The sequence below is a fragment of the Myotis daubentonii genome, chromosome X (genome assembly GCF_963259705.1).
Source record: "Myotis daubentonii chromosome X, mMyoDau2.1, whole genome shotgun sequence".
Taxonomy (NCBI): domain Eukaryota; kingdom Metazoa; phylum Chordata; class Mammalia; order Chiroptera; family Vespertilionidae; genus Myotis; species Myotis daubentonii.
In genome coordinates, this window is record NC_081861.1 from 51,524,048 (window position 1) to 51,537,677 (window position 13,630).

General features: G+C 36.0%; 1 protein-coding gene across 1 annotated transcript in view; it reads right to left on the reverse strand.

Annotated features, from left to right (window-relative positions):
• Positions 1-13,630, reverse strand: part of COL4A5 (collagen type IV alpha 5 chain) — a 337,925-nt gene that overhangs the window by 165,442 nt on the left and 158,853 nt on the right. The window contains exon 3 of the mRNA XM_059680111.1: positions 12,535-12,624. Coding sequence (XP_059536094.1) covers positions 12,535-12,624 — 90 coding nt within the window. The remainder of the gene's footprint in view (positions 1-12,534; positions 12,625-13,630) is intronic.

Sequence of the window (13,630 nt, forward strand, 5' to 3'; positions counted from 1 at the left end):
TTCATTTCAAACGGGCCGGATCTGGCCCGCGGGCTGTAGTTTGCCCACGGCTGGCCTAGGCCCTAGGGCCACACAGACAATCTAGAATAATTTCCCTTGTTTAAGACCAGCTGATTACCAACTTTAATTCCATCTGCAAACTTAATTTCAGTTGTTCTGATGATTACATCATGGACATCTTTAGGGGGTGGGTATTATTCTGCCTACCATACCTTGCTTTTACAAAAGCTTAATATTCCACTCTTTCCACAATAGATGTACTTCTAATGAGATGGAATAAAACTTAATTCTATTTTTAAACAACTAGAAGACCATTTGCACAATTAATATTTTGTGTTTTACCACTAAAGGTGGAAATAAAACATCTCACATCAATGTTTCTCTCTCCCTCTCTCTTCCTCTCTCTATAAAAATCAATTTTTAAAAATCTTAAAAAAGAATAAATCATATAATATGATTGTCTAACCATTATGCTGTATACCTGAAACCAATACAAATAATATTAAAAGTAAATTGTAATTGAAAAATAAAAAGAATTAACCATATTACTTCTTGTGGAGAAATTTGACAATATTCATAAAAATATATAAATACGTGTACCATCTGATTCATCAATACCACTTCAAATAATCTTACTGATATAATACTTTATTGGGGAAAATAAAACTATTAACATTGTATATCTTACTGGGTGAAAGAGGTGAAGAGTTTAAGAAGTACAAATTGACAGTTTCAAAATAGTCATGGGGGTGTAAAGCACAGCATAAGGAATATAGTCGATAATGTTGTAATAACTATGTATGATGCCAGGCAGGTACTGGAAATATCAGGGGATCACTGTGTAAAGTATATGATTGTCTAACCACTATGCTGTACACCTGAAACCAATACAAAATAATATTGAAAGTAAACTATAATTGAAAAATCGAAAAATGTATATCTTGGTAACATTGTTTTTAATAACAAAAATTTGAAAACGACTTAAATTATCATAAATAGGGATGGCTTAATTATGGTTTATACACAAATGAAATAAAAAGCAGTTATAAACATAATGAGGTTTTGTGTATACTGATATGGGATATCTACAAGTATACTAAGTGAAAAACAAAGGTAAAATAATGTGTTAAATATACTACCATTTTATAAATAAAAGTAATTAAAAGTGCATCTGTGTTATATCTGCAAGGAAATAACAAAATGGGTATCTAGTAGGGATATGGAGAACTCAGTGGCTAATGGATACAGGTGGAAAGAAGATTTTTTTTCAAAGTATACCTTCTTATGTTAATTTACTTTGAATAAAGTGAATGTATATCTACCAAAAATTAATTAAAATTTATTTATTTTTCAAAAGAAAAAATAGTGTTTTATTAACTATCACACTGTTATAAAATACTTTCAACATACAATAAGGTAGCCTTTACATTTGAGGTGGTCTTAAGAATAAAAAAATGAATAGAATTCTATTTTTTTAAAATAGGTGAACTGTTGCAGTTATAGTTATATATTTAGAAAAACTGTATAGCTCTTACAATACCAGCAATGAAACTTTATTTTTAATAATAGATAAATGCTTTGGAAACACACACACACACACACACACACACACACACACACACACATATATATTTGTTTTATACATTCAATTTTCATATATAAGAGTATGCAGATTTAGTATATATGATACATATACACATGTACCATAATTCCCAATCACATAACGAGTATAAATTTGGCTATGTTGGAAAACATGAAGTTATAGTGGAGACAAAAGCACAAAAGTGCTTCAAATTCAGAATCCCAAAAATTTGGAAAGCAGTCTAACCTTCTCATTTTATGCATATTGAAATGGAATCAAAGCAAAAGACAGGAATGTTTTTTAAGTTTAAACTGAATACCACCACACCTTTAAAAATTATCATACTACTGTAGAATACTCCCAGTTAATGCTAAATTATTCCAAATGAATTCTGATATAGTTAACTTTTTAAATCTGACACAATTGTATTAAAATTATTACCTCTTAGCATGGTGTGCATGGAATTCAGCCCTTAATCCAAATTAAACTCTGTTGCAAGAAATAAAAATTTATGTTTCTATGGTTTCTTATTATGCTGGACCTAATGTGTTGCCAAATTTGGAGTCTTAATTTCTGTTTCAAAGCATTCATTTCACTAACACAGCTGAAATTTTCTCTCAGTCAATTGGAGTTCCCATCTCATTTTCACAAGACTGCCTGAATTATGGGGAGCTTAAGGAGTTCCATGGTGATGAAGGGTGAGACAGTCTAGTCCAAGCTGGAATTCATTGAGATGTCTCATGCCAACAGTTTGCATGGATTGCCAGTGAGTTGTGTTCAGTTCCATCCACGTGACTCTTTCACTTCTCTCTGCTACTTGTGTGCCACTCCTGGATGCACAGAAAACATTCTGCTGTTTTTGCACTTCGTTGGACATAGGGAATTCTCTAGAGCAGTGGTTCTTAACCTTCCTAATGCCGCGACCCTTTAATACAGTTCCTCATGTTGTGGTGACCCCCAATTTCATTGTTACAAATTGAACATAATTAAAGCATAGTGATTAATCACAAAAACAATATGTAATTATATATGTGTTTTCCGATGGTCTTCGGCGACCCCTGTGATAGGGTCGTTTGACCCCCAAAAGGGTTGTGACCCACAGGTTGAGAACAGCTGCTCTAGAGTGTTTCATCTACTTAAAGTCTATGCAGTCATTTAGAATCGTGCTTTTTCCTTCGTGTAAAGTTCTATTCAGGAAGTTTAACACGGGTCGCTTCTGCTCTTTGTTAGGGTCGCTGAAGGAGGAATGCATGAGGCTACAGTGGTAAGGGATTATCAGCAATGGAGAAGGAGAGATTCCCAATCTGGCTTCCTCGTTGGCTGGTTTAGGAGGAACCATAAGGGAGGGAGGCCTAATCAAGGCCAGCAGTTCAATCACCTGAGTAGGATTTGGAGGTAAGCCCAGGATGAGCTGCCACTGCCTATTGCTCTCTGAGGAGCAAACTCAGAGTGATCAAAGCCTGGACAATGGCCCATGGAACCCACTCAGGTATTGGCAGCAAATGTTAGGGTCACCGAAGGAAGAATGCACCAGGCCAAAATGGTGAGGGATTCCAAATTTATTCGATAATCCGCACACCAGGTGGCTGAGTCCCAAAGTGGTGCCAGCCCCCAGTGACAGGAGTCAGAGGTTTTTAACACTAGAAAGACTGAAACTTAGTATATACCTATATTGCCCAAAAGCAGTCAAAATGACTGCATTGTGAAAGAATAATATCGGAGCACTCTTCACTTATGTTCCTTAGCTTTTCCAATAACTCACTTCTATTCGACATTTCTTTCATGAATTTAGGGCGCAAAAGAAATAAAATAAACAACTTATTAGAACAAGTATCACTGCATAAAGATTCGAATAACAAGTACTAGTTTAGCTTATTGAGCAACTGCAACTTATCAAGTATCTACAATTTATCATGTACTTGTATGTTATCATGTGACGGCAATCGAAAAAAAAAATGAAAACTGTTATTTCAATACAGAGCCGAACTGATCATATAAGAAATTTACTCAATTCAATAATAAGAGTCATTTGATTATTTAAAATTTCCCCCCCTCAAGCAGTCAAAATGACTGCTTTTGGGCAATATAGGGGTCAATATAGGTTATATATATATATATATATATATATATATATATATATATATATACCGGAAATGAAGGAGGGGGGAGGAAACTACAATTATTAATAAACGCATTTATATGTTGTACAAAAAGTCACAAAATTCTAAGACATTGTGTCCTTATATACATAATTGTTTTTCTAATTGAAATTAAAAAGCAGTCAAAATGACTTCCTTGGGCAATCTAGTGTCAAAGCACTTTGGTGGGCTTTTTCTAGGCAGAGAATTCTCTGTGCACGTCTGGAGGGGAGAGATAATGGTCTTAGCAAGTGGAATGTGGTCTCAGCAAAAGGAAATGTCCATTTCAAAATGGCCTGGAACTCAGTTCCTGGGGAAGGGGTATTGATTCAATTGCTCGATCAAGCCTAACACTTTTAAATATAACAAAACTACCTTGATGTAATGCCACCTCCTCAGAGATCATACTCAACCAAACCCCTACAGTCTATGCTCTGGCATATGTAAGTGTTAAAACTTATTTATGCATTTACATTAATTTTCCCCTTTATTGGGATGACTACCTAATGAGTAAGCATTTTAATCCCCTCATACTCTAATGACATGATGTGCCACGATTACATTTGAAAAAAATCTAAGAGTTTTAAAACAACTCTTTCCCAGGAAAATGAACTGAAGATGCCCTCTCATATATCAGTTCACCAGTCTACCTAATACAGGACAATGAACCAAAAGTGACATTTTTTAAAAAACATATATTTCTCCCAATCTTACAATTCCCCATATTAACATGCATATAAGATGTCATCTTTGCTCATGGTATAGAAGAGACTGCCCACATTGCAATAAATGGGGAAAAGTCTTCCCAACTGATAGGATGATAGCACCTTAAGGATCATGAGCCTGGGAATTGAAGGAGAGGCTACATGGATCTATTATCTCTTCTTTATCTCCCACAGAATAACCTGTGAGACTTCCACTTCACCAAATTCATTGAAACTCTTGTCCCAGGTGGTTGTCACTGCTCTAAATTTAACAAATTGCTATATATGTCACCTACAACCCAACCTGGCAGATTAATGTCTGACTTCTGTGCCACTAAATGCAATAAATGGACATTTTTCTAAATATGGAAATTTTTAGTACCTCAGATACCCCAAAGTTATTACACTGGATCTGATTGCATTGCCACAGTTGGACTCTGACACTACAGAAACAAAATGCCTCCTCAGATTTCATTCCTTTCTGGGATGAAATTAGCTGAAGTTTCTGGGAACAGAGATATGGGATCTGCCATTGGGGCTATTTTGATCTCCATAGAGGTGGGCTTCTCCTTTCCTATACTTGCTCCCACCTTACACAAATTTTACAATCCCACTCACAGACACTACCCACCAGGAAAGTCTTCTGATTGTCCCATGGCAATTAATGACTTTCAAACTCCCATCACTGCGTGTGCCCCCCTTGCGGTATTATTTCTTTTCTAAAAGTAAGGCCTCCAATATTCTTACCAATGTAACATTGTCTTCTTCCTCCTCCTCCTCATTCTCCTCCCCCTCCTCCTCCTCCCCTTCTTCTTCTTCTTCTTCTTCTTCTTCTTCTTCTTCTTCTTCTTCTTCTTCTTCTTCTTCTTCTGTCTAATTTTTATGTATTTTTTTCTTGTTTAAATTATAACAAATAATAGTACATATATCTCATTTTTTCCCCATTGAACTTCCCCCGGACTCCCTTCCCCTGGCACATGCCCTTACCCCACCCACCCAGTGTCTTGTGTTCATTGGTTATGCTTATATGCATGCAAATAAGTCCTTTGATTGATTTTTTCACCCCCAACACTCCCCTTCCTTCCCGCTGTAATTTGACAGTCTGTTCAATGCTTCTCTGCCTTTATCTATCTTTTTGTTCATTAGGTTATAATGTTCTTTATTATCCATAAATGAGTGAGATCATGTGGTATTTATCCTTCATTGACTGGCTTATTTCACTTAACATAATGCTCTCCAGTTCCATCCATGCTGTGACAAATGGTAAGAATTCCTTCTTTTTTATAGCAGCGTAGTATTCCATTGTGTAGATGTACCATAGTTTTCTAATCTATTCATCTGTTGATGGGCATTTAGGCTGTTTCCAAATCTTAGCTATTGTAAATTGTGCTGCTATGAACATAGGGGTGCATATATACTTTCTGATTGGTGTTTCTGTTTTCTTGGGGTATATTCCTAGAAGTGGGATTACTGGGTCAAATGGGAGTTCCATTTTTAAATTTTTGAGGAAATGCAATACTGTTTTCTACAGTGGCTGCACCAGCTGCATTCCCACCAGGAGTGCACGAGGGTTTCTTTTACTCCACATCCTCTCCAGCACTTGTCATTTGTTGATTTGTTGATGATAGCCATTCTGACAGGTGTGAGGTGGTACCTCATTGTTGTTTTGATTTGCATCTCTTGGATGATTAGTGACATTGAGCATGTTTCATGTGTCTCTTGGCTTTCTGAATGTCCTCTTTCGAAAGGTGTCTATTTAGGTCCTTTGCCCATTTTTTGACTGGGTTGTTTGTCTTCCTTTTGTTAAGTTGTATGAGTTCCCTGCAAATATTGGAGATTAAACCCTTATCTGAGATAACATTGGCAAATACGTTCTCCCATGCAGTGGCATTTCTTGTTTTGTTGATGCTTTCTTTTGCTCTGCAGAAGCTTTTTAATTTGATGTAGTCCCATTTGTTTATTTTCTCCTTAATCTCTCTTGCTCTAGGATCCATGTTTATAAAGATATTGCTATGACATATGTCTGAAATTTTGCTGCCTATGGAGTTTTGTAGGGTTTTTATGGTTTCCCGTCTTATTCAAGTCCTTTAACCATTTTGAGTTTGCTTTTGTGTATGGTGTAAGTTGGTGATCTAGTTTCATTTTTTTTGCATGTATCTGACCAAATTTCCCATCACCATTTATTAAAGAGGCTGTTTTGACTCCATTGTATGCTCTTGCCTCCTTTGTCAAATATTAATTGAGTATAATGGCTTGGGTCAATTTCTGGATACTCTCTTCTGTTCCATTGGTCTATATGTCTGTTCTTGTGCCAGTACCAGGCAGTTTTGAGAACCGTGGCTGGGCAATATAGTTTGATGTCTGGTATTGTGATCCCTCCAACATTGTTCTTCTTTCTAAGGATTGCTGTGGTTATTCAGGATCTTTTTTTATTCGAGATGGATTTTTGGAGAGTTTGTTCTAGATCTTTGAAATATGCCATTTGTATTTTAATAGGTATTGCATTGAATCTATGGATTGCTTATGTAGTATGAACATTTTAATGATGATGATTCGACCAATCCATGAACATGGGATGTTCTTCCATTTGTTTAAGCCTTCCTCTATCTCTTTTTTTCAATGTCCTGTAGATTTCCGAATACAGATCTTTTATTTTCTTTCTTAAGTTTATTCCTAAGTATTTTAATTTTTTGGTGCAATGGTAAATGGGATTTTTTCCCCCATTTCTCTTTCTGTGAGTTTATTATTGGTGTACAAAAAGGCCATAGATTTCTGGGCATTAATTTTTTATCCTGCTACATTGCCAAATTCATTTATTAGGTCTAGTAGTTTTTCTAAGGAGTCTTTGGGGTTTTCTATGTATAGTATCATGTCATCTGCAAATAAGGATAATTTTACTTCTTCTTTTCCAATTTGGATGGCTTTTATTTCTTTTTCATGTCTGATTGTTATGGCTAGTACTTTTAGTACTATGCCAAACAGGAGTGGTGAAAGTGGGCATCCTTGCCTTGTGCCTGTTCTGAGGGGAAATGGTTTTAGTTTTTGCCCACTGAGTATGATGTTGGCTGTAGGTTTGTCATATAGGGCTTTTATTATGTTGAGGTATGATCCCTCTATTCCCACTTTGCTGAGAGTTTTTATCAAGAAAGGGTGTTAAATTTTTTCAAATGCTTTTTCTGCATCAATTGCTATAATTATGTGATTTTTTTCTCTTAGTTTGTTTCTGTGATGTGTCACATTTATTGATTTGTGGATATTTTACCATCCTTGCATCCCTGGAATAAATCCCACTTGGTCATGGTGTATGAGCTTTCTAATGTATTGCTGAATCTGATTTGCTAGAATTATAATGGGGATTTTAGCATCCATGTTCATCAAGGATATTGTGGCCTGTAGTTCTCTTTCATTGTGTTGTCTTTATCTGGTTTTGGAATTAGGGTAATGCTGGCTTCATAAAAAGAGGTTGGAAGTATGCCTTTCTCTTGAATTTTTTGGAATAGTCTGTGCAGGATAGGTTTTAGTTCTTCTTTAAATGCTTGGTAGAACTCCCCTGTAAAGCCGTCCAGACCAGGGCTTTTGTTTGCTGGAAGATTTTTGACTGCTGCTTCAATTTCTTTGGTAGTTATCAGCCTGTTCAGGTTTTTTTATTCTTCTTGGTTGAGTTTTGGGAGCTTGTATTTTTCTAAGAATATGTCCATTTTGTCTATGTTGTCCTTTTTGTTGGAATAGAGTTGTTCATAGTATTTTTTTTTTTAATAATAGTTTGTATTTCTGTGTGATTGGTTGTTATTTCACCTCTTTCATTTCTGATTTTGTTTATTTGGGTCCTCTCTCTTTGCTTCTTGGTGAGCCTGGCTAGAGGTTCATCAATCTTGTTTATCCTTTCAAAGAGCCAGCTCTTGGTTTTGTTGATTTTTTTTTTTTTTTGGTCTCTATTTCATTCATCTCCACTCTGATCTTTATTATTTCCTTCCTTCTGCTTATGCTGGGCTTTTCTAGTTGCACTCTTTCTAAATCTTTGAGTTGTAGGGTTAGGTAATTTATTACCATTGTTGCTTGTTTTTTCTGGTAGGCTTGTAGAGCTATGAACTTCCCCCTCAAGACTCCTTTCACTGTGTCCCATTGATTTTGGATTGTTGGGTTTTCATTGTCATTTATTGCCATGATGCTTTTTATTTCTTCTTTGATCTCTTTGGTAACCCAGTCATTGTTTAATAGCATGCTATTTAGCATCCAGGTGTTTGATTTTTTTATTGTTTTTATTGTAGTTGATTTCTATTTTTATGCTATTGTGATCTGAGAAGATGCTTGGTATGATTTCTATCTTCTTGAATTTGAAGAGACTTTGCCTGTGACCCAATATATGGTCTATCTTTAAAAATGACCCATGTGCACTTGAGAAGAATGTATATTCTGTTGCTTTGGGGTGAAATATTCTGAAGATATCAATTAATTCCATCTGATCTAGTGACTCACTTAGGATTGATGTTTCTTTGCTAATTTTTTGTTTAGAGGATTTTTCCATTTCTGATAGTGGGGTATTAAAGTCCTCTACTATGACGGTATTGCTGTTAATCTCTCCCTTGATATCCTCCAGAAGTTTTTTTTTTATGTATTTGGGTGCTCCTGTATTGGGTGAATATATGTTTACCATCGTTATTTCTTCCTGTTGGATTGCTTCCTTTATTATCATGAAGTGGCCTTCCTTATCTCTTGCTATGTCCTTCGCTTTGAGGTCTAATTTTCCAGATATAAGTATTGCTACCCAAGCTTTTTTTTCAGTTCCATTCGCCTGAAAAACCTTTTTCCATCCCTTCACCATCAGTCTGTGTGAGTCCTTTTTTCTGAGGTGGGTTTCCTGTAGACAGCAGATATGTAGGTCATGTTTTCTTATCTACCCAGCTACCCTATGTCTTTTGATTGGGGCATTTAATCCATTTACATTTAAAGTTATTATTGATAGGTACTTGTTTGTCTCCATTTTCATTCTTTATGCCTGTGTTCCTTCTTCACTTCCTACTTGTTTTACAGCAGACCCTTTAGCATTTCTTGCATTGTTGGTTTGGTGGTAATAAACTCCCTTAGTCCTTTTTTGGTCCTGGTTTAACCCTCAATTTTGATTGATAGCCTTGCTGTGTACAGTATTCTTGTATCAGACCCTTCCTTTGCATGACTTTGTACATTTCATTCCATTCCCTTCTTGCCTGATGTGTTTCTGCTGAGAAATCAGTCGCCAGTCTGATGGGGGATCACTTTTGGGAACTTTCTGTCTCTCGCTGGCCACTTTTAAGATTCTTACTTTGTCATTGGTGTTTGCCAATTTACACTAATAAAAGAGAAACATGCAAATTGAGGTCACTCCATTATGCCCACCAGCCAATCAGGATGAGTATGCAAATTAACCCAACAAAGATCGCAGTTTATTTGCATATGCAAGAATGGAGCAAAGACTGAAGGCTCTGGCCTGAGTGAAGACTAAAGACTGAAGACTGAAGACTGAAGAGGCTTGCCATCTCTGCTGCGGCCAGACCAAAGGCCTTGGACCTGGGTGCCAGAGGAAAACCGGTGCTGGCAGCCAGGGGTAGGAAGGCCTATTGTGAGAATCTTCATGCAACTGGCTTCTAGTTTAATTTTAATGTGCCTTGGTGTTGGTCTTTTGGGGTTCATTTTGTTTGGGACTCTGTGAGCTTCTTGGATTTTTGTGTGTTTTTTCTTCCCTATATCAGGGAAGTTTTTGGTCATTATTTCTTTAAATAGGTTTTCTATTTCTTGCTCAGTTCTCTCTCCTTCAGGAACCCCTCTTATGCAGATGCTGTTTCATTTCATGTTGTCCCAAAGTTCTCTTAGGCTCTCCTCCAGCTTTTTAATTTTTTTTTTCTAGAAGCTGCTCTGCTTGGGTATTTTTTCCTACCTTGTGTTCTAGCTCACTGATGCAGTCCTCTGCTTCTTCTAGTCTACTGTTGATGCTTTCTATTGTGTTCTTTATAGCAGTGATGTTATTTTTCATTTCCTCTTGGTTTTTACACATATTGTTGAATTTGTCTTCCATTCTTTTCAGTGACCTTATGACCATTTCTCTGAATTCTTTCTCTGACATACTGCTTGCCTCCATTTCGTTTAATTCCTTTTCTGATGATGCCTCCTTTTCTTTCATATGTGGGCTGTTTCCCTGTCTCCCCATGATCTCTCTTCTCCAGGTGTCTGGTTTTGTAGCTCTCTCTCTCCTGCACTGATTTAAAGGTATAAAATACAACACAACAAGGTACAATGCACAAGGCACAGAACACAAATGTATTCACGATACTAATAACCCCAAATAAAGGTGACCACCAGAGAAAAGACAATTAGGGGAGAAGAAAAAAATAGAGTGTAAAAAATATATTGAGAAAAGGAAAAAAATAAGAGAGAAAAAAAGAGGAAAATGAAAGGGGGGAAACTATTTATATGGGGAGAATACTCCAATAGAACAACCACTAATCCAAAAAAATGCAAACAACAAACACCCAGAGATGAATGCAAATGACAAACAACAGCTAATAACAAGCAAGGAGAGGAAAAACAGAAGCAAAAAATAAACAGAAACAACAAAGAGAAACAATCTCACAAACAAGCACAAAAAAACAATCTAGTCAACAATCTAGCAAAAAATAATAGGACAAAGAGAAAGTAAGCAAAAAAAAAACACAAATTAAAACAGGAAAACCTATAACAAAACAAAATAATACAAAAACACAATAACAACAACAGCAAAAAAAGGGAAGAGAGGAAAAAAGAGAGAAAATTTAGATAGTGAAGAAAGAAAAGAGAGAGGTGCATATGGATTTAAAGCAGGAGATGAGAAATTGGATATATGATTAGGATGATTTTTTTTTAACAGGGGGTAAAAAGAAGGGATAAGTAAAATCTAAAGCAGGAATAGGGTAAGAGAAGCAGAACAACCAAATGGGAAAAGTGAGGAAGAGAGTGTTGGCATAAAGGTGAAGTTGAGATATAGTAAAATGATGCTAAAGGAAAAATGAAAATAGAATGCAGACCACTAATTCCAAAATAAAATAAAGAGAAAATAAAATGATACTTTTTTTTTAAAAAAAGGTAAAATAGTAGTAGTAATAACACTGATCAAAATAAAAATATAATAATTATAAAGGTAAAATCAACTGAGGAAAAAAGAAAAAAAATAGTTTCTTAAATAAAAGATGAAAAAATAAAAATGCGCAGTAGTGAAAGTCATTCACTTCCTCTACTCTTCTGTTTGTCACACCTGTTTCCTGTAGGTAGTCAGGACAGTATTGAAGTTCTCTGCATTCCACTGTTCCTCTGTATTGTAAGCCACAGTCCTGATTTTCAAGCAGGCAGTATTTTTTTGTTTCTTAGACTCCTTTATTTGTGTTTACACAATGGTCAATTTGTGATTCAGCCCCTAGGTGGTAGATTTTCTGGATTGACATCCAAGGCTATAAATCCTCTCTAGCCAGTATTTAGCTTTTGTTTCCCCTGTAGCACTTAATACTGGTTTGGGACAATGGACTGCCCCAGAGCTGGTTCTCCCAGTTCTGATCCCCAGGTTCCACAGAAACAACTTTCTCCTGCAGTCTCTTAGGGTGTCCCCAATTGGGTGATCCTATGTATTGGGCTTAGTAATCAAAAGCAAAGATTTAAAGAGGAAAAAAAAAAGCCAGAGTAAGTGTGCGAACTCATAACTTTTACCCTCTGGCACTGCGTGTTTTTTTTCCCCTGGCACTAAGCAGCCGGTTTACTGATAAAATTTCAGGGTGCCTTTGCGCCCAGTCCCTCCCACTGAGCATATCACACTAAGTAGAATAAAAAGGGAACTCCAAAACCAGGTAGACTCTAGTTACTTTGGAGATTTGTCATGTGATATTACTATCTCCTCATGTGTATGCTCCAGGCTACTTTTCTCGATGTCAGGGTCATTCAATTAGAAAATATAGTTTGTACCCTGTCCTTTACCTCTACTGAAGTCATTAATTACACTACTTCAGCTTTGGAAGCACAAAAAGCTGGCCTCAACTTCTTGCCCAAGAAGTGTTGAATAACAGCATAGCCTTCAACTTCCTCTGGTATTACTGGTTGGCAACTTGGCACATACCTTCTGTCCTTGAGGCCCTGGAGGCCCTTCTGGACCTGGAAATCCAGGCAAACCTGGATGGCCTTCCAAACCTGGAAATCCTCTCTCCCCCTGCAGTTAAAAAAGAATGAAAGGTAAGGTCATTTATGAATTTTCAAGCACAGTAATGATTGAGATTCAGAAGATCAAACAACTATCTAGAGAAGAATAATTTAATAATACAAAATATACAGTATCCACTAATGTGGGAAACCTTTAAGATATGAGTGATAAAACACAAATCATTCTGAATTTATATTACATATGGTTATGTAATCTCATGTTTTCTTGTAAAAGTAAAAAACATATCAGTGATGAAGTGAGATTTAACCATACTGACATCCAAAGTTTAATAAGAAAGATGGTCATTAACCCAAGAAAAAGGAGGTGCAGAGGTTAAATGAAATAAGTATGGTGCAGGGATGAAAAGAAATTAAAAAAATCAGAGAAGCTTTCAGATTTGTTATAGAGCAGAAGAGTTTATCCAGAATGGAAATTCATTAGCTGATTAGAGATAAATAAGCCAGAAAAAGACCTTATCTAGATCATGAAAATTTTATTTTTTTCTGATTATAAAATTAATACAAAAAAGGAATACATTTATTGTAGAAAACAAAAAATAAAGAGAAAATCACTAATAATTCCTCTACTCAGAATTACCTTTTGAATTGTGACTCAAGTTCCAGTTCTGACCATAGCACTTACTAACACCAGCAAAGGAGGGCTGCCTCCCTACCATTGAGGGTCCACTTGTCAGTATTTAAAATATATACATATAATAAAGAGGGAATATGAAAATTGACCATCATACTGTAACAGTATGGACAGGAGGAAGATTTTTATATACATTTTACTAATTTTCTTTCATCTGTGACACTTCTATTACAGAGAAAAGGAAAATAGCAATAATAAAATATTTCCTATAATTAATTCTCTTTTTTTAAAATATATTTTATTGATTTTTTACAGAGAGGAAGGGAGAGAGATAGAGAGCTAGAAACATCGATGAGAGAGAAACATCGATCAGCTGCCTCCTGCACATCTCCCACTGGGGATGCGCCCGCAACCCAGGTACATG